The 21,967-nt window shown below is 39.1% G+C and overlaps 1 protein-coding gene across 2 annotated transcripts in view; it reads right to left on the bottom strand.

The window, feature by feature from the left end:
- Positions 1-20,973, bottom strand: part of RNF17 (ring finger protein 17) — a 71,575-nt gene extending 50,602 nt beyond the window's left edge. For both annotated transcript variants that reach the window (XM_057399679.1, XM_057399680.1), the window contains exons 1-13: positions 20,938-20,973; positions 15,055-15,140; positions 14,354-14,445; positions 13,567-13,625; positions 12,785-12,840; positions 10,823-10,913; positions 8,551-8,631; positions 7,074-7,174; positions 6,158-6,329; positions 4,706-4,782; positions 3,766-3,840; positions 2,380-2,654; positions 1,116-1,193 (exon numbers count right to left, since the gene is read on the bottom strand). In XM_057399679.1, coding sequence (XP_057255662.1) covers positions 1,116-1,193; positions 2,380-2,654; positions 3,766-3,840; positions 4,706-4,782; positions 6,158-6,329; positions 7,074-7,174; positions 8,551-8,631; positions 10,823-10,913; positions 12,785-12,840; positions 13,567-13,625; positions 14,354-14,445; positions 15,055-15,140; positions 20,938-20,958 — 1,264 coding nt within the window. In that variant the 5' untranslated portion in view covers positions 20,959-20,973. The remainder of the gene's footprint in view (positions 1-1,115; positions 1,194-2,379; positions 2,655-3,765; positions 3,841-4,705; positions 4,783-6,157; positions 6,330-7,073; positions 7,175-8,550; positions 8,632-10,822; positions 10,914-12,784; positions 12,841-13,566; positions 13,626-14,353; positions 14,446-15,054; positions 15,141-20,937) is intronic.
- Positions 20,974-21,967: the final 994 nt, after the last annotated feature.

Consider the following 21,967-nt stretch of genomic DNA (forward strand, 5'->3'; position numbering starts at 1 on the left):
CTGGTAAGGCTCAAACTTACCACACAACTGTGACAGCTGTGAGGTGTTTCTCCATGTTAGTTTTTTGATATCTAATACAGGGTGAGCACATACCACATTAACTTCAGTATGGGCACTGGGAGAATTTCTCAGCTAACACCTTATTTCTGAAGAATCTGTTATGGACTTAAACTGCTCAACTTCTATAACACTGTCAAGCAAGTCCCACTACGAGAAGCCAGTGAATTCTCAAGTTATGGAACCAGAAACTGTCACCAGGAAAGCATATTTACATGACCCCGAGGTTAAAGAAACTCCCAACCAACAAATAATAAAAAGCAGTTTATCTTTTTTCTTCACTACAACTATTTTATGTCCTAGATTAAGGCACATCTTTTCCCAGCTGTTCTTCTATGTCAACTTCTTAGGTCAGTTTTCTTCTTCCTCAATACTGCAGCCTCTATTCTTCCACTTTCATTACTATTTATACTCAACAATCAGCAAAGCTCAAAGCACCACATGAACTGTGCCTGCACAATTTTTGAATGAAGTAACTTATTTCCTCAGTTTCTCTGGTTCACTCGTAATTCAGAAAACCAAACACAGATGGACGGAGAACAAGGCAACAGTTCAAAATTCAGTATATGAACTACCAACCTAAGAAATGGGTCCCACTGTTCACAGCTGGCACTGCTATCATTATGTCAAATATCTGCCAAGTATTGAGAAGCACTGGAAGTGCTGAGTTGCTTGGTAATTCCTGTACTGCATCTTCCAATTACGTGGTTTCATAGTAAACTGTAAGACAGTATTGTCTTCACACGAGCAAGGAAAGCAGATCAGGGAGTGCTTTTGCAGAGGAAAAATGCTTGTGCTAAAAATAACATTTGTACTGCAAGCATCTCCCAGACTACTTTTAACTGTAACAGAATCATGTACTCAAACTCTGCTCTTACATGTGAGCAAATACATGCTAACTAGGGATGGTCAGATCTGCTTCCTAGTACATTCTTGATCACAACTAGAATGCTAATGCATGTGTCCAACTCTTCAACTAATTCCAGTATCTGCTCTCACGACCTAGATGATGGATCCCTATTAAACTAAACCATTTACCAGACAGGAAAGCCACTAACCAGCTTTGTGTTGAAAAGGCACTTCTTTCTCAAAGAGTTTCTTCTTCTGTTCATCAGCATGACATTCTGTGGGAAATGCTGTTCATTATTTTAGAAGAAAGGCACAATGCACTTATACATAGGTAGTAATGCAGCAAATACAGTAAAGAGACATTGCATGTATTGCAAGGATACTCCAACAGCAAAAATTCTCCTATCTGATGTGACTGAACAGATACATACACAGTGACTATGTGCAGTGGCCAGCCTGCATGCTAATTCCCAGATTACAGAACCACCATTAAAAGTTTTGGATTCAAGACATGCAAAACTCATACAATACTGCAGTTTGAAGGAATTTTGTTCCAGTAAGAGGTTTGTGAAGTCCACTGGGATTCTGAAATACACTGGTTTAGACAGTTGTGCCCAGGCTCTGAAACCTACTTCACTCTGATCACAGCTGTATGTTACTACAATTACTCTCACCACCCCTACCCTCTCTCTCATTCTCCTCAAGCATTACTAACGACACACATTTTCTAGGCATGTTGTGAATGCAGAATGCTCTGACGTTAAGCATCTTAATTATACTGTGAGACATATCTATCTATTCCTCCCCCACGTCATTATCTCATTGGCATTTCCGTATTCCAATTTGTTCCTAATGCCTTTAGCCCTATCCCTGAGCACCTCCTAGGCATCAGCTTAGTGGCCTCTGCTAGACTCGCTCCAATATAAGAGTGATTTACAGTACTGCAGGGTGCAAAACTGGGCACAGTAGTTCACATTAAGTACACAGTACTCCACTACTCACAACAGCCTAACAGAGGGAAGAATCACTTCCTGGACCTGTTAGCTACATGCTTACTCATACAGTCCAGGCAATATCTGACAAACTGAAGAAGCTAAGTTATTGACAGTTCAAGTAGAACAACACCCTGGGAGAAGATTCAGGAAGCCAAAGAACTGCCAGAAGAGCATTCTCCAGCCAATGTCAGAAACTCTAAGATGGACTGTAGTAATTAAGAGTCAAAGAGAATTATCCAGGCAAACACAGGAATTTATGACCCCTCTTTGAGCAAACTTGTGAGAGTTTTCACTAAGCTAAGCTGAAAGAGGACAAAAAAGAAATTCTACTAACTCAAAGGATAAAGTGAAACACAGGCACCATTAAAGAATTCATACAAGCCAAGTATAACTACAAACACACAACATCATATAAACCACATAAATAACATCAGGCTCAAGAATGGAACATTGAACACATCCAGTATTAAAAACTTACTTTCCACGTCATCTTCAAATATTTCTTCTATTATGACATCAGGGCTGGAAGGAGTCTTGGGTAGAGCAGGAATATTCTGCTCGTGTATCATAGGAAGTGTTTCTTCTATTTCTTGAGTATTTCCCACTTTGTGAACACCGAGTTTATTTGCAAGAGCTTTTATTTTACTTTTTCTGTTACATGATGGAAAAATATTCTGTACAGAGTACTGACTATCACAGTCTCGTATTTCTTCTTTGTCATCAAGGATACGAGTGTGTTGTCCATTATCTTCACTGTTTTGGGGAAAACATTTATTTGGAGACAAATTAGTAAAATCCACTTTGTTTTCCTAAAAGCATGTAAGTCAAAGCGTAAGTTTTATTAAGAACACATCACCATGTTAAGAAAGCACCTCGTAAGTGCTAGCTGAAATAAACTGTTAAATATTTGAATACCAAGACAATAACCAGTAATACGATTCTGAAACCTGATTGGCACAGAAATGACACATTCTTGGCCATAGCTCAATACACCCGCTTAAATGATCAGAGAACACAGGCACAAATACTATATTTGCAAGAAAGGTTAATGTGACAGATAGCTCACATTAAAACCAAAAGGGATGTCAGGTGCTTCTGTACAGTTACTCTTCACTGTAATCTACAGGACTTTCAAATATTACAGTATGCAAATAAGCCTTTTTTAACATAACCAGTGCTAACTACAACAGTCCTAACTGCAACTCCATTTTAGTTTCTCAAGTTCTAGTTTCTTTAGTTTAAAGACTCCAGGAAGAAATAAATAAAGGGACTAATAATTGTAATTTTTAAACAACAGCTTAAGTAAATTTTTTTGGCATTTGACAAAAATCAGTATTTAAACTCTAAAGTGGAAAGACTGTAAATCTCAGTATTTTGTTTATTTTAGAGAGCTATTTACACTGACATGAAGTAATTTTCATATGCTGAAATGATAAACATCTCTAGTACATGTAGTATGAACATGCAGATGGTGCTCAGGGACACGGTTTAGTGGGGGACTTGCCACTGTTATGTTTATGGTCAGACTCAATTATCTTAAAGGTCTTTTCCAAACTAAAGAATTCTATGATTGTACCATTCAATGCCAGCCAAAGCTGAAAAGCATATAGCGTAACAAGATTTTGATAACTTAAGTGATACAGTGAAATGTGGTTGGGTGAAACAAGTAAAACTTGTCAGAACTGAAACACTGAGTTAAGTGGAAAGCTGAAAAAGAAAAGCAACTGAAGTTTTGCCTTGTTTCATTACATTCTTAGAAACCCATAAGCACATACAAGTATTTTTTTGTTTTAATCTCCAATACATATTTAACCACAAGAATAGAAGAATTACTGTATATATATATTATTAAAAACATACTTACTGCCCTGCTGTTCCCCATTCAATCCTGCCCAATTTTTTTAACAAAGACATAATCTCATCAGTGTTCAGGACGAATCTTGAAAGAAGAAACATTACAGAAGATGAAATTAATACCTAAATCACTGACATTTTTCAATGTATGATATTTTTCAGGACACTATTAATGGAGAGGTAAAATAACAGATAAACTACCTACTCCATTTTCATTTTTTCACTCCTATTAACAACAGATTTAGTTGCTCATTTATCTTCACATTCATATTTACAACACTCTTGCTTTTTGCTTTCTCTCTCTCAAATGCAGAGTACTCCAACATTCACTTACTTACTGAGTTTTCACACCTACACTCAGTTAAGCTCAATGAAGTTAACTGAAGTCCAAAATGTTCTTATTGTTCCACTTACTGTTACACTAATAAACAGCTATTTCATTGATGAAAGTATTGTTTGAAGCTAACAGACTTTTTAGGCTAGCAGAACTTTAAGTATCAAATTCTTAGCTTTGCTGTCCAGTTATAATAAGCAATTTGTGAAAACTGAAGTTTAAGTAGTCCCAAAAGAAGCATTTAAGTCTTTCCTGAAGGTGAGAAATAATTTTTTGTTTTTTAAAAATCAAGCCATTATTGCCCCTATTAATTTCTGCTTATAAGGGAAAGGAGTGGAAGCTTAAAAGTGGCAGAAATATGTCAAGAATTTTATAAATGCATATATATGTTTACGTAGCAGAAAACCACATGTGCTTTTTCCCCAATACCTCAGATGAGGGCTACTCCATATTGTTAGTGATGAGTTTATGTTCATCTGAACTAGTAGTTCTTCAGTAAAAGGTAAGTGAAGCAGTTTGATTTCTGCAGCTTAACTGTTACACTAACAGTTTCTGTAATTGAGATAACCAGTACATCCATTTACCTCCCAGTTTACCTCCTATTCCAGTTATTTACCTTGGAGATATTTTTTCCTTCAGGCTATTCACTATTGAGAGCTCGTCCTCAACTGGCAGCTTTAAATTATAAATAACCTGAAATTAAGAAGTACAGTCTTAGCTCCTATTATACAAAAAGCACATTTTACAGGCACCTATTATCAGCAACATAACAGAGTATAACATCTTTAATTTTACAGAAAAAAAAAATATAGTTTCCTCATTAACAGCCAGTAGCCAGGTCTCAATTATGTCTTCTTACGTTGTTAAGACCTAATGGCTAGTGATTTTGTAATGTTAGCATGTAAGCAGAAGTCAGATTTTCCTTTTGTATGAAAAGCTGCTGAGAAGGTGATTTTAAGTAAGAGGACAGTGGTGGGTGCCAGATCCCAAAAGTCAAACTGGGCAAGACAGAGGAAAAATGGCAGAAAAAAAGGAGGCATTAAACTTCTTTTCTGGGTCAGATGAGAAACACTATGTTTCTTCATATGCAATGTGACAACCAGATGCAGGAAACAGAACAGCCTAAAAACCATACTACTTCAAAAAATTATGAGACCAGTTTCTCATTATCTTTCCCAACACAAAAACTACAAAGGCTGCAAATGAAATAACTGGTAGCAAGTTTAGAAAAAAAAATGAAGCTAATTCATATACATCTCATTTTAAATATTAAAATGTGCAACTCATTGCCACTGCATAGGAATACATACATATAATGCAAACATGTACACACACAGGCACACTGCTACAAGCATTATCAAGACATTCAAGGAAGTGTTGCACAAGCTTATACAGAATAAGGCAATGTTTATTTAGTGTAATGAACCTGATGTATCCTACCAATTATAAAATCCTTAACCTTCAGCTTCCGGTACTCACTGAACACTTCTTCCTCTAAGCACTTTTTCCTCTCTCATCAAAGACAGGAGACTTCACAGGATGGATTTTTGGTCTGATACACACGAGGTAGCATGGGTTTCTATGGGCAGCAGGTATTATGGGGGTGAAGAACAGGAGTAAAGGCCTGGGATCAAGAGGATCAGGAGAGTGTGGCTATTAATTCTGGAATAGTTCAGTGAGAGGGTTGGAGAGCCCTGGAGCAGGAAAGGCTCAAGACTCCTAAAGTAATGAGGAAAGTGCCCTTTCACTGATCAGTATCATGCCACAGTTTTCCTGTCCTCCCACTCCATTTGCTGTTTCAGACAGCAAACTCTTCAAGGCAGGGACCATCTCTTTTGTTTCACATCAATCACCAGACCCTAATTTGTGACTAAGACTAAATATAAACTCTGCATGTGTGTGTGTGTGTGTGTGTGTGTGTGTGTGTGTGTGTGTGTAGAGGTGGGGTAAGAACACACTACTGCTACAGTACTGAAGTCAACAAAGTTGTAAGACACATCACAGAACCGTTCAATCCAAACTTGAGTATGTTCATTAAATTTTTTTCACAGTGCAAGAATGTAACTACCTGAGCAAGATCACAATAGGTTCTTACAGAAGGTGTAACTTTCAACTCCTCTGCAATCCTAACAACACCAATCAAGCACTTTTTCTTCTCTTCAATGACTTCCTTAGCTTTTGCAATACCAGCACTGTAATTGTTGACACTCTTCACTAATTCTGCACATAATTTCTTTTTCCTGTATTAAAAACATGATTTTTCAGAATTTATTATGCCCTCAGCTGTACAAACTTCACCTGAACACACAACTGCCGGTTATACCACAATACAAAGTGGATATATCTCACACAGAAATACAATTTTTCTCAAAGCTTGAAAAGTGGAAAGTATGGAAAACCTTAGATATTCAGAGGAGCCACAAAAGTTAAGAATTCACAGTGAAAAGACAACTGGAGAAACATTTCTGGTTTTATTCAACATTTAAGCACTCTTCCATCCAAGCCTCCTGATACTTTCATGCACACCCAACTGAAAACAGCTGGCTTTTACAATTCAGCTTATTAAGATACTAAACCCAACTCTCAAGAGACTTTCCTGTAATCATAAGCTTTGACACTCTTCTACCCCTTAAATATTCATTTTTGAAGTGAAGAAATGAAGGGTCACTAGGCTTCTATCAGCTTTAAAATGTGCTGAAATTTAAAAAAAAAAAAAGTTATTCTTGCTGATCCCCCACCAGATCAAAACTGCCCAAAACTGAGCCATTTTGGAAAACCAACATCATCAAGACAAAGTTATTTTTGTTTTTTAAAGAGCAGAGGCTGCATAAGCTAGTTTTTTTCTACCCAGAAATTGAACAGGTGTTATGACATACCCCTATGAGGAATACAATTTTATTTAGAATTCTTTTATTTGAACTAGAAACAACTTCTTGATAAAAGTAATTGACCACTCCATCCTACAAACCAGATTACTACACTACCTTGAGAGCAGAGAAGCAGTAAGTTCATCAAATTTTCTATCTGCAGTTTCTGCAATTTTGTCTCCATCCTGCTTCACTTTCAGTTCCAAGTATTTCAGCATCTGTTTTGTTCAGTATTGAATAAACAGGCATTTATTATTTTTATTCTTTTTTTTAATTCAGAAGAGAAGCAATAAAGAGTAAGACAGTGATCAATACTCTCAGCAGAAAAGAGTGACACCAAACCACGTAAGACACTTAGGAGTGTCACTTAAACCAATTATAGCTCATTAATCCCTTTCCTCGTCTGTTTGCACTGTCTGAAGCCTCATCTCAACTGAGGTCCTTAGATCTATGAGTCAAGAAACCATAGATCTTGAACCCCCTGTCTCACTTTCACTAGCTGACATTCTAATGCAGCACCACACACAGCACACTAAGAGTTCTACCGGGTTTTTTTAAACTCATTGTGTGCATAAGTTTTTTCCCCTGGTAAGCATCAGTTTTGTTACTATAGTCACATTTAATGAAGAGACTATGGAAAAAAAAAAAAATCTCAGTAATGCAGAAATGCTTTGGCAATTCTCTGCCTCTGCTGAAAAGCTGTTGGAAGACCCCAGTTGCACGTGCATGAGTTATTTTATTAGAGCCGCCGAAGTGGTAGGTTTTTATGAGATGCTGTTAGTGTATGAATTAGGTATTCAACATAACTTTAACTGGCAGATTGGCCACTGCAACAAAACAAGAAAGGGAATGGGAAACAGGCTTTAAGTACATGTCATGCCACTTACTAGGCTGAATTTGCTTTAAGCTTTTGGATCATTAAACACTTCTGTGTCTTGGTATCTTAGAATACTCGTAAAGAAATGGCAAAGACAGAACTGTAAGCTTTTCCACAGTGCATTTAATAAGAGTTAAGTTTAAATAAAATAATTATCATTGGTGTACTATAGGTTACTGAGTAAAACCTTTTAACAGCATCATCCAGCACTTTAGGATTCTTCCTATATTTTATACTGTGCATAAAAATACATTACTTGATTTACACATTTTACATATTGTGTCTGTCAGAATTACTACTTCTGTGGTCCATATAATTTCTTTCCCACTTTAACTCCAGGAAGAGGCACGAAAAAACTAAGTCAGCACAGCTGCTACAGCAAAAACAAGTGCTGAATTTTGCCCTGACTCAATGAAAAAAGAGTTTAGTACTTAATGACCAACATATATATGATTCTGCTAAATACATGGAATAACCTATTGACTTTAGATTATGGAGAGGCTCATGTACTTCTTTTACAGACTACTACAGCCTGGAGTTTAAAACTGTATATTATTTCTGCTATAACAGAAATAGCACAAACAGTTGAAGGACAAAAAAGGTATCAAAATGAAGGCAGTAAAAGCATGTTTAAATAGCATATTAATGCACGACTACTCACAACAAAAAGCTTCAGTCAAGGACAGAATTTAGTAGTTAATGATTTATTTCACCCACCTCATTTGCATCATGTAAGTGGTGGAGATTACAAATAGCTATGCCCAAAGCTTCATCAATATCTTCCGTAATTTTGCTGTCCTGGGGAAAGATTTGCCAATGAACATGAAGTTGCCTGTACGACTAGAAGACATGGGCTAGAGATGGGCTAGACACATTTGCCATTTTGACAAAGAGGCATTTGATGTGGTTGATTATCTCTGTAAGGCTCCGAGCAGCTCTATACCCACAAACAGGTCAAAATACTGAGCTCACCTGAATTACACCGAACACATTTACGTTGCAGTATTTCCGAAATACGGTTCTAAATTTTTGATTGTTAAATACAGGCAACTTATTTGCACACCTGCATAAACACAAAAAACCCCAAATAGTACATGAGGGAAAAAAAAAAAAGATAGTACATGAAGGAAAGCAAAATAAAGTTACTAAAAGAAAGCAAAGAAAACATGCAAGATTCAAGAACGGGAAAACTGCAGCTTAGAAAAAAAATATTTAGGAGTATCATTTGGGGAAAACCAACAAAAATCCAAACATAATAAATTCCCAGTGTTATGCTGATGTGAGAAAGGACAATAAAATACTTGCACATGAATTGGCACAAAAGCAAATGTACATACAGAAATGTCTTTATTTTGTTACTGGCACTACTAAAGCTAGTGTTAAAGAGTGCTGGTTATTTTGCTAAAAGCAAAATGGTATCATGAGCTGGGAAGGCACCAGAGAGTCAGGGATGGTGCTGTGTAAGTCTGTTACTATCAGGCAACCAGATCACCTAGCCAAAATACAAACATCTCTAATTTGTAAAGGACTCCTCACTAGTGTTAAAGAGAACAAACACACATTAGAGAGAAATCCAGGCTTAGAGTTCAAAAACCTGAAACAGTTCTGCATCTGACCAGATACTGGTGTAAGTGAAAGGATGTGCTGCCCACAGTTTGAGAGAGACTCATTGGTCACATACATCATTATGGAGATTAATAAAGATATCTTATCACTTCCATCATTAAAACAGCTTTCCCATTAATGCATCTGCATATATCAGACCAATTAGGTCTCCTTCCTAGAAGGGGAAGAAAACCCTCTTCCTACACTGATTTGGATGTTAACCATATTAGGACCCCTCCCTGTGACAACTATTCTATTTTGAGCAGATGCAAGGAGACATAACAGCTAAAAACATCATGGAGTTACACTGCTCCCTCTCTGTGGTTCCCATTATGATCAATGATGCAGAAATAAAAATAATTCTAAAACTTGAAAGACATGGATATACTCAGTAATGTAAGAAATGATATTACCAAAGATCTAGTAATCATCAAACACTCCCCAAGGAGTCTGGGGAAAAAAAAACCCCACAACCAACTAACCAAATAGTAAGCAGCAGCTAGACTAGGATCTCAATAAATGTGGATTTTCACATGAGATCATTCTCAGTAATTTTCTCAAAAAAAAAAAAGTATTTTGTCAAAAGAAGAGGTGACTACCATCAAAATATTACTTACAACCTCAGACTTAAGATGCGCCAAAGATAACCTCATGATATTTCCTTTAATACTTTGTCAATAGCAAGGTAACATGATAGAGCTTTATTTCAAATACACTTTTCAAAAAAATGTTAAGAAAACCACTTTCAAACTCTGATGGGCACTACAGTAAAATTACTTAAGGAGTCAAGACAAGACACCTGCAAGCTACAATACTTTCAAGGTAACTGTGCAGGACAATGTCCATAGAAGCAAACGGGACTGGCATAGGACATATTAATTTCAGTTTGTTCTGTCATTTTAAAATAACCACAACACTAGTTCATCTGGCCTAAAAATTGCACAAACCTCATTCAGAAAGATCAAGTTAGAAACTTTAATAGAATGTTTCAAGAGAGATCCATTTGTCCGACAACCCTGCTGCCCTGAATGACTTTAAGGATGTGTTGCATAAGCCTTGCAGCTACCTCAAATTCAAAAGAATCAAAAATCCCTAAACCCAAATATTATGAAGCTTCTGGTATTAAGAAAAATTCAAAATACAGAGTTGCATAGTCAGCTGAATATACTAGCCCTTGTCAGCTATGATCTGGTTGGGTGTAACCTGCACTCACTTTGCCAAGTTTTTTCATTCATACTATAGGTGCACATCAATTCTATGAGGAGATGAGAATGATAGCATGTAACTATTAAGGATGCAGGCTTTTGCTTTTGAAAGTGCATTGTTAACTATGCATATATGAAAATAGCAAGTGAGAATATAAGGAAATTTCACATTAACACACCATGTCTGCCGATGGAGTTACAGCTGGTTTATCCCTCAGCCCACCATTTGAAGAAACTGGATGTGTTGTGACCATACAGTGACTCAAGGGCCTGCAAAGCAAAACTTCAAGGAAAAATCTACATATTTTAGCTAAAATACCAATCTTCCCACATATGCTTTAGACACAATTTGAGTATTTCAAAATCTGTCATTAAATACATAACATATATGCCTATTCCTGAAACAGCAGAAATTCACAATGTGACATACTGTGAAATAATACCTCATTTTCAGGAAGTTTCCTTTCTACCAGCATCATCCTAAAATTTGTATTTAGGAACATTTTTCATTTAACAATTTTAGCAAGGCTGACCAAAACCTTAGCCAGGTGGTCATCATTTTATCTTTAGTGATAATAAAATGTGTGACTATCAATGTTCCAGGATTAACTTTTCATTTGTTGCCCATGTATTTTTCTAGGTTGTTAAAATGCTTAGACTACATGGTAAATGACACTAAAGACACCTACTGATAACCAGTTCAAAGTCTCTTAAATGCTGCTGTATGGCCATCCACACCTGCTCTTCTGCAAAGTACACACGGATTTGAACATGCATCAAGACTCTCACTTTAAAAAGCCTGTGTAAACCAGCCTTATAACACGGAGGAAGCACTGTGGTATTCTTCCTGTGCGTGGTTTGCGCTCTCTGATGGACTCTGAGAGGACTTGGAGATCACTGTTGTAGAGCCTGACGGCCATACATGAAATCATAGAACAGTTAGGGTTGGAAAGGACCTTGAGAACATCTAGTTCCAACCCCCCTGCTGTAGGCAGGGACACCTCACACTAAACCAAGCCACCCAAGGCTCTGTCCAATCTGGCCATGAACATCGTCAGGGATGGAGCATTCACAATTTCCTTGGAAAACCCATTCCAGTATCTCACCACCCTTACAGGCCCCTATAAGGATGCTGGGGAGGGACTCTTCGTTAGGGACTGTAGTGATAGGACAAGGGGTAACAGGTTAAAACTTAAACAGGGGAAGTTTAGACTGGATATAAGGAAGAAATTCTTTACTGTAAGGGTGGCGAGGCACTGGAATGGGTTGCTCAGGGAAGCTGTAAATGCTCCATCCCTGACGGTGTTCAAGACCAGGCTGGACAGAGCCTTGGGTGACATGGTTTAGTGTTAGGTGTCCCTGCCCATGCCAGGGGGGGTGGAACTAGATGATCTTAAGGTCATTTCCAACCCTAACTATTCTATGATTCTATAGGCCCCCTTCAGATACTGGAATTTCCATTTCATTCTGGACAAGGTTTGCGATGCACATTACATGCACCAATCCCAGAAGACAAATTTCCTCTATCTCCCTTATGTAACATATCTGAGAATTATCTGGGCCTATTCTCATTTGTGTCAACATAAATCACCACAGCTATGGCAGTGGAGAGAAAGACACCCACTTTAAGACTTCAGATTCACACAGGCTAGAGAAATAAGCAAGTGACTGTAGCTTAAGATTATGATAACAGACCACATAACATTGCTAGCATCTAATCTTTATAGCTGTGAACTGGTTATCTAAGCAGAAGGTGCAATGGAAGCAGCACAGGGGTGGAGGTAAGGAGGTGCTTCAATGATACAGTCCTTCCTGGCGCAGCCTGGCATTTCAGTAGTTCTCCCTCTGAACCTTTATCAGGGAGTTACCACAGTGCTTAAAACTTACAGTTCCAAACATTTTCAAGCCAAACCAATCTGCTTCTTGCTGTCTTTCAATGAAATGTTATTTGCACAAGCGTCAAGCAAGCTGTTCCCACAGTACTAGACATCCATACTGAGAAGACATTAAAGAAGTTTAAAGAATGTATTATTAAAAAGAAAGCAGAGCAAGAAAACCAGCTGGAAATGCTTGCTTGGTCAAGTCTTCCCCCATTGTGGCATCTAAATACATACACTCCATCTGAGTTAATAAAGGTTTACCTTGCTAGCCTTTGTGAGTTGCCACTGCACAGCCCAAGTTTAAAATCACTTTTGTTCTAAATTCAGAGGAAAAGAGTAAAGCAAGTTCAAATGCAGGGTTAAATCCAAGTCCAAGTTAACAACAACAACAGCAAAAAAAAAAATTCTGTAAGCCTGTTTTCACCTCTCCCCCTGCCCCATTTCAGTGAGACTAAGCTTCAAAGTACATACTGTGGAACTGAGCGAGAAGAGGTTTAAAAAACAGCTCCCATGCTGAAGCTCTGTAGACAACAGTGTATCTTTGTGGTAAATGAAAAGTATTTCTAGTAAAAGGAATGCTGATTTCCTTTCTGAATTATATTAGTAAGTTACACAATATTGTGCAAAGTGAAGCTAGCTTTTTTTGTTTGTTTCTGTTGTTTTTTTAAATCTTGTAAGTCCTTTTATTTGGGAACTGACAGAGTACTTTGTTTTCTTTAACTTGTGTATGTGCCAGTTACTTTCTTGGACATTTTGTGCAAACAAGAGGGTGGAATGGAACTGGCAACATGAGGTATTAATGAGGACTATAAAAATAAACCTTCCTAAAACCATATCTCAGGCATCAGATGCACTCTACATAGCCACACTGTGCAACCATTCGTGCTAGCAGGGGAGCACGTGGTTATGAAGTGCAGGCTCTTAACTCACATGGGACCTGATCTTGCTTTAATCACTTTCAGTAAAAATGTAAAAGCTCCTGTAACATCACTATTTCAGACTACCACAGCGACTACAAAACAGAAAGCTTTAAATCAACTTACTTCTGCAGAAGAGAGGCCAAAAAAAGTGGTGTCTTCATCCTTCACATAATCATGCAAGGCTGTAAAAACAAGCATAGGAAACACTTGACTATCAATGTTGTTAACTGCAAGGCATCTTAATCAGTAAGACAAAGAGGAATGACAACCAGAGTAGTCTTTTAGACAGTATCCATGAAGTCAACAGGAATTTGTACATCAACTTTTGTAATGACAGAATTTTAAAGCTAGAAATATAATTCCAGATAAACAGATCTGGTAGTTATCTTAGAATTACCAAAAAAAAAAACCAACCAACCAAACAACAAACAACCCCAACTTACTTGCATTTAATATTTACTGTATTATCTGCATGATTAGCTACATTACATTGCTTCTACATTCAGGACATGATAAACTCATTAAAGGGAAGGCAAAAAGGCAAAAGAAAACATGCACTCAAAACTTGTATCTATAGGAGAGGAAAAAAAAAAAAAGTGTTTAGTAAAGCATCCATTAAGTTTTACGTACTGACCAGGATTTTGCAACCCTCAGAAAAAAGCCACTCAAGCAGAAAATCCCAGAAAAATGAGGCTTCTTTTTAAACCAAACTTTTCAGTAGCTTTGTCAATAACAGGAAAAAAAAAAAGGTATTGATTGCTCTTGCTAAGTGCTGGAAATGTAGTAAATAAACAATGCATTAATCAAATCTGGCAGCACATTTGTTGTCTTAAACAGACCATATAAAATATAAATTTATAGTTAACACTGCATACCACAAAGTTGTTGGAAATAAGATCCAAAAGCTTACCTTTCACACTCACAGCTTTTGACATATGACAGAAAGCCCTGTTTTTCCAGTTTGGTTCTATTAAATCCTCTTCTAGTATCTTAAGACGATGCCTTCAGAAATGGAAGTAAAGGTTTAGGATCATTAGGGATATCAACCAAACACAAATTCTGACTTCCAACTCTTAGAACTATATCTGCCTACTTTTTACCAAGTGACTTTATGGAGAAAGTGCAGTTAATTAAATGCATATAAAAAAAGTGTTACCCTCTTAACTGGAAAAGTGATTTACTCCTATGATGCTTAATTCATCATCCATGAAGGTGGTACTAGAGCTTTCAGACATGCACCATTTAAGGTAACTAGAACCACTATTAATAAACTGTTTAACAGTCAATGACATTCATTCTACAGTTAACTAAAAGTATATTGAGTAAACAGCGATTTACTTACTTACATACATACAGATCAGTATGCTATAGTGGTAGCCAAATAACTCAGTATTTGAAAGATGTATTTAAAACAGCTTTTCTCTGAACTTACTCCAAGTGCTAGAACTTTCCACAAATTACATTTTACACCCACACGTAACAGAAAACTTAAATGCAACACTACAAAATACAAACATTATTTTCTACATTTCTTCAATAGTATTTCCTGGTAATCATACTGTCAGAGCTTCAAAATATTAAAGCCGCCACAGTAATCCCATCTTCACATACCTTACAGCTTTCATTTTTCTTCTAGGAAATTCTTCATTACCATCAGCCATCAAGAATTCTTTCCTTCTACTCACAATGGTATCTGGCTTTAAAAAAGTGACAAGATTTTCTAAGACATACACATTTCAACAGTTGAACCAACACTACAGTTAACATTCAAATGAAAAAGACAAAATAAATAAAACACATAAAGGGTTTTTTTTTCAGGAAAATCCGATCTAATGCAACAAAACATTAGCCTGTTCTGCACTATCCAGCTGCTTCACTTCACTACTCTATCCATAAACCTTACCACTGCCAGACACAGGAGGAGACAACACTACTGGTCCTCAGGCCTTCTTCCTGATCCTATCTCAGCATGATTATTTATTTCTGCAGTATCTCAATGCAGCAGGCTTGCACCCTGTTTGTGATCCACCATGTACACTGACCCCCTCCTTTCCTAAGGATCCGCTCTACGGTGAGTTTTTCCTTTAACTGCTCGGCGGGAAGAGTGCTTTTTCCTCCCAGCCAGTGCCCGGTGCAGCACTGCCGGTGTAGGTGCCACGAAATGGCCGCTGCACAGGCCACACCAGACACACCGGGACCGGCGGGGACGGGAAGCCCCGCCCCTCCCCTCAGCGGGGAGCACAACCGCAGCCCCACATCCACGAATGCCCGGGAGCCTTCAGGGCGCCAAAATAGCCAACCCATCCACCAATCACCGAGCGCCTCGCCCAGCCTGCTTCTCATCGCAGCCAATCACAGCGAGGCGGGAGAGAGAAGTTGGTGGGTGTAGTAGCGCTCGCGCGTGGTGTTTGTCTCCGTTTCGCCTCGTGGTGGGGATGCGGCGGCCGGTGCGGGCGGGCCCGGGTTCCTCCGCTCACGCCACTCTGCCGCGCGGCCAGGGCCCCCTCTTTGGAGATGGGGGTTTCCTGGCTTAGAAGCAGATAGTATGGCAAAGCTGCTGCCTGTTGTATTTTAATTGTAAAAGCTGCTGTGAGAATCTAGAGAGCTGTATTTGATTTATATGAAATTAGTGTCTTCTCAAGGTCCATTTTCACTTTTATTCCAAAATTTCTTTCAGTGGTGTTCAGTTGACTATTTAGTATGCTGTGAATATAGTCTTCTTGTTCCTTGTTTGAAAATGAATGCATTATCTTATCTGCGCTAAAGGTAATAGGGGCTTGGTGTCCAGGTACTGAAAGCTGGTGAGAACTACCTGAATTGAAAAATTACTTAAAATAGGACTTGTGTGTCTCAGTGTTCCAGTTATTCTGTGAGCTCTGAGGGTTTTGAAGATGGACAGGAAGTTATTTGGGATTATACTTGGAAACTGCATTTGAGGAGCGTTTATGCAGTTCCAGAATACAGAGGATTAATGTACGTCACATCAGCAGTATTGAAAAGATCTTTAGCTATGACCTATTGACTATGGAGAAAGAAGAGAGAAACTATGTATACAGACCTCAACTTGGAAATGTAGTCAATTAAGTCCATGCTCTGGGGTTACTTCTAGTCTGTGTGCACTCATTACTTTTAGAACAAGAGATGTTTTTGCAGTGTTTTACCACTTTTGCTTTGGCCGCCATAAATGTAGCATGATGTTTCCCAGATTTGCTTAAATCTCCTCTAGTAAAATACAGTTATGTTTTAAAATTAAATGTACACTGGCTTTCCCCTGCAACTTCTAGACACTCGACAAATCATGAACTAGGCAAACTTTCCAAGAGGCAATTTCGCTAACAAAACCTAGGTGGTTCATATTTCTGCACTGTTCACCCAGTAACCCAGTCACTGGGTTCCATCCTTCATATTTCATTTTACATAAGTGTGTTTGAGGCTGGGGTTTTGATTTGGGTAACAAGGCTGAGATTGAACGGTCACACAAACTGCTCCAGTTTTTCTTAGTGGTAGGGAATATGTCAGGGGTGTGACCAAGTGAAGCAGTAACTGTTGAGAAAAGTGCCAAAGGAGAAGACTACAGTCCTGTCTGCTAAAAGGGCAGAAGGAGGATTTCAGGAGTAATGGGGAAGAAAGTCTGAAAGAAAGGAGCAGTATAACTCAAAAATTAGCTGATTCTGTGGAGCAAGGTCACTCATATTTTGATAGAGCACCCAAATCAGGCAAGCTTGCATTGGTTTTCTTTTATCTACGCTTGAATGAGCATGATCTGTTTGTGAAGGGCAGAACTTCCCAGAAGATCTCCTCAAATACCTTGTAAATACTTTCCCTCAGAAGCCCTCACTGTTAACCAGGACCTGATAAGATTCTATTTTGTATATAGTCCTTGCGGAGATGAGTTGTCAAGTTTTACAGCTGTGGTTTGGACCCAGTCTGGTTCTCTTTGGCATGGTTTGCCTACAGAAAGTTTGCAGGAAACATACACAGTATAACTTCCTGTTACCAGTAGTGTGTTTTTCAGAAATAAACTACAAATAAGTTCTACAACATACTGTCAAAAGAGAGAGTGGGGACCTGAAATTCTTATTTTTCCTTGACATGAAAATTTATACTCAAGTTAGATATTGGCTCTATGGCACATGATTATATTATGGCCCCATCTTCAGCTAGCCCATGCTTCACAGGCATGTGAACGTAGCCATCTGTCTCTTTGTCCCATAAGAGCTAAACCCTCTTTGGTTCTGTAAGTATCAGTTGTCTTTTCTCTCAGATTCTCCAGTTTTTGCAATGAAGTTAAAGTCTCAGTTTTCTCAACTTGCATTTAGCTTTTAAAATTGGTTGCTTATTTCAAAGGTAAGGGAAGGCTTATATACATAGAATTTTGTCCTTCTGTATTCTGTGTGTCGTGGTTTAAGCCCAGCCGTAAATCAGAACCACACAGTCTCTATCTCACTCCCCCTTCTGTCCGCCCCCCCCCCCCCCCGAGGGATGGGGAGAACTGAAAGAGTGTAACTCCCACGGGTTGAGATAAGAACAGTCCAGTAACTAAGGTATAACACAAACCACTGCTGCTGCCACCAGTAACAAGGGAAATAACAGCAGAAGAGAATACAACCGCTCATCACCTGCCAACCGATACCCAGCCCGACCCCAGCAGTGATCTAGCCCTCTGGGGTATCTGCCCCCAGTTCTACATCCTGGGCATGACATGCTATGGTATGGAATACCCCTTTGGCTAGTTTAGGTCAGGTGCCCTGTCTCTGCTTCCTCACGGCTTCCCCTCCTCCCTGGCAGAGCATGAGACTCAAAGTCCGTGCTCAGAGTAAACATTACTGAGCAACAACTAAAAACATTGGTGTTATCAGTGCTGTTCCCAGGCCGAAAGTCAAAACCACAGCACTGCCCCAGCTACTAAGGAGAAAAATGACTGCTACTGCTGAACCCAGGACACTATCCACCCCTTATTCCATACCATTCACATCATGCTTAGATCCCACATTTTCAATATACCATCACTCTTATATATATACTTATATATACATCCACAGAGAGAGAGAGATATTATTCCTTAGTGCATGGACCAATCCCTATAAAGCTGCTGTGTCCACCCAGTCCATGATGTCGGGCTCCATCTCTTGTCACAGTCTTTCAGAGCAGGAGAGAGAGTGTGATGTAGTCAATCTGCCAGGCCTCCCCATGTGCTTCAGCTGTCGTCCTCCATACCAGAGAGGCTTTAACCTCTTGGCTTGCTTAATTGCAGCATGTCTCACTCTCGTGAATAACCTGGGCAATAGTGTCCATTGCTAAGTCCATCCCTTGATCATGAGTCCATCTGTATGTTTTATCTCTGCCGTGATGGCCTGAAGTGTCACGGACCCACTAGGCTCAAATAATTCACCCTCCCCTTCAGCAGTTTCTGCTACTTATTGTCGGGGACTGCATACAGCTGCCTTCCATCTCTGATGCTTCCAAAGCACTGGAGGGGCCCAGTGGACTAGATACTTGCCCAACTGTCCCACACACCCTGCAACTCATGACTGTCCAGCCTTGGGGAAAATCTCTTGGTTTTCCTAATCATCATCTAGCCCTAGATAAGACCCAAACACGACTCCGCTTAACTTTCGAGGTCAGACAAAATGGTCATGAGTAAAACACGGTCTCTATGTGTGCCAACATGCTGATCCTTGTCACAATCAGCTGGCAGGTCTCAAGGGTACCCAAAGGCCATTCAAAACCTTCAGAACTCTCAAACGATGCTGCTGTACTTGTCACTGGGGCTGGTGTAGCTGCTGTGCTTGGAGCTGGAGTAGCTGCACTGTCTGCTGCGGGTGGAGTTTGAGTAGCTGCTGTATTTGTCACTAGGGTGTGTGGGAATGTCTCCTTCATAGGCTGACCACCCGAGAAGGGGAAAAAATGTGTAATTGCTGTACACTTCTATTATATACCCCCCAAAGTATAGAGGTGGTGACCACACTGGGAATGCAAGCCAGATCAGTTTCATGATCAATAATTCTATTGTATTACAAGTCATTACCATAAAGCACAGTGAAACAAGAACTTTTGCCCAAGGCCCTCAGCTGATAAACACTAGAACAGCAAATACTGGCTGTAAATAAGGTACGACATGCTGAAACTGTGAGACCAAGAGCAACAACTTTGAGAGCCAATAAATCAGCGTTGTGACGAGTGACTGTTAATCTGAAACAATGAATGCTTATCACAAATATGATTAAACACACGCCAGTCAGATCTGTCGTTGTCTCAACCCTTCGAGCCCGAGCCCCATGTTGGGCACCAAAAAAATGTGTTGTGGTTTAAGCCCAGCCATAAATCAGAACCATTCAGTGTCTGTCTCACTCCCCCTCCTCCCCCACCCTCCCCCCCGCCCAGCTCCCAGAGGGATGGGGAGGAGAATTGGAAGAATGTAACTCCCACGGGTTGAGATAAGAACAGTCCAGTAACTAAGGTATAACACAAATCACTGCTGCTGCCACCAATAATAATAATGATAAGGGAAATAACAGCAGAAGAGAATACAGCTGCTCACCAGTCACTGACCAATACCCAGCCCAACCCCGGCAGTGATCTAGCCCTTCCAGGTAGCTGCCCCCAGTTCTACATCCTGGGCATGACGTGCTATGGTATGGAATACCCCTTTGGCTAGTTTGGGTCAGGTGTCCTGTCTCTGCTTCCTCCCAGCTTCCCCTCCTCCCTGGCAGAGCATGAAACTCACAAAGTCCATGGTCAGAGTAAATGACTTAGCAACAACTAAAAACATCGGTGTTATCAGTGCTGTTCCTAGGCCGAAAGTCAAAACCACAGCACTGCCCCAGCTACTAAGAAGGAGAAAAATGACTGCTACTGCTGAACCCAGGACACTGTGTTAATTCCCACTTAAAAATTAACTCATGAATATTACTTAAGAGCATAGTGGATAACAGCTGAGGGGTCAAATGTAGAGTGGGTGATGGCAGACTTTTTGTGGATGTAGCAGAGAAAGGGAAATTATAGGAATGACTGCCTTTGTTAAAAGTCTGAATGCAATTTTAAACCAGCAGTGTGCAGGATTGTCTAAAAAGTAGCCTAACTAGCTCTTTGATGAGAAGCCTAATTAGGCCTGATCAGCTTTTTTTTTTGTTTTAAGACAGCTTATCCTTGCTTATATTTCAACTTCAGTTCCATTTAATAAGTGAACAATTTACAAGTGCTATAATTTTCTGCTTCTGAATTTGTCAAAAATTGATAAAAATAGCTGCACATTCTGTTCTCTATGCCTTTAGAAAGAATTATAAAAGAGAAACATGCATAATTATGCAACATATCCTGCAATTTGTTTATAGCTCTGTCAGCTTATACATAAACCAATGAACCTATACTGCACCCCTTCATTTTTTGCGCTCATACCACTCCAAAAATCTGAGGATAAAACTGGGAGCTTGGTTTATTACTTCCGAAAAGATAACAGTAATTTTCGAGACAAGAAACACCTTCTGTCTGTACCTTTAGCCATTCAGAGGGCATTACTGTAGTTTTTAAAATGCAGGCGATGTGAAAGTCAGTGTTTCTAGTGCGGGTAGCCACAAGATGGCAGTGTGGGTTAACCCTGGGTGCGCTCACTCGTCCTCCATACCCAGGCGGAATCTTAGCAGCACGCTAGTTTTGTCTGTGGTGGAAAGTCGCCGTATTAGAAAGATGATACTGAACAGACGGTTTTCTTTGGTGTGAACAGTGTAGTTGGATTTAAAAATAGTAATCACATGCAGCTTGAAAGCATATATATTGATTTGGTCATCTTTCCAGCAAGTTGTTACTTCTTCAAATGCATCCTTCTTTTACATCATCTGTGTCTTACCCTTTCTTAGCATGAATTTCTGATTTCAAAAGGTAATGACTAAATGCAATAAAAATGGCCAGTATTTGTTTATTTGTCTGTCTGCTTGTTTTCATTTAGGTGTTAGATTTTGCAAATGTGTACCTTGGTTATTTGGTATGTAATCGCTGTTGGGTTTTTTTTCTCTGTTATGGCTATGTGATTACATGGTAAGTAGAAAAATAGATGTGAGGAGCTGCACGTGTGTTTGGAGGCACACTGGTGCAGACAGAACAAAATGCAATTATTCAGGAAAGTTTGTAGATGGAAGATATGCAGGTTTATTGGATGTATGAGTCAATGAATGAAATGCTAATTACATAGCATTACAAATGGAATTATCAGGTTTTTAAAGTTTACATGTTAGAAAAGTAATTTCAGAATGTGGTGGTGGTCTGAGACATTCATACCTGAGGGAAATGTTGTACTTCATTGCAGTTCCTCACTGACAGATTTTGGCTCATAATATTTAGAGTAATCTTTCAGAAGTATTCCAGTTTTAGATTACTTATGCTATGAAAGGGATTCAACTTTTCAAGATTGTCAGGTTTTTTATTAGCCAGGATGTACATGTCAGTGATTGGGTAACATGTTAGTTACCCAGTGTGCATAATTTGTGCTTTAACACTACAGTTGCTATTTTCTTCAGTGAAGTTTATC

Source organism: Pezoporus wallicus, unplaced genomic scaffold (genome assembly GCF_028554395.1).
Source record: "Pezoporus wallicus isolate ANWC-B61680 ecotype Strahan unplaced genomic scaffold, APGP_CSIRO_Pwel_v1 scaffold_6446, whole genome shotgun sequence".
Classification (NCBI taxonomy): domain Eukaryota; kingdom Metazoa; phylum Chordata; class Aves; order Psittaciformes; family Psittacidae; genus Pezoporus; species Pezoporus wallicus.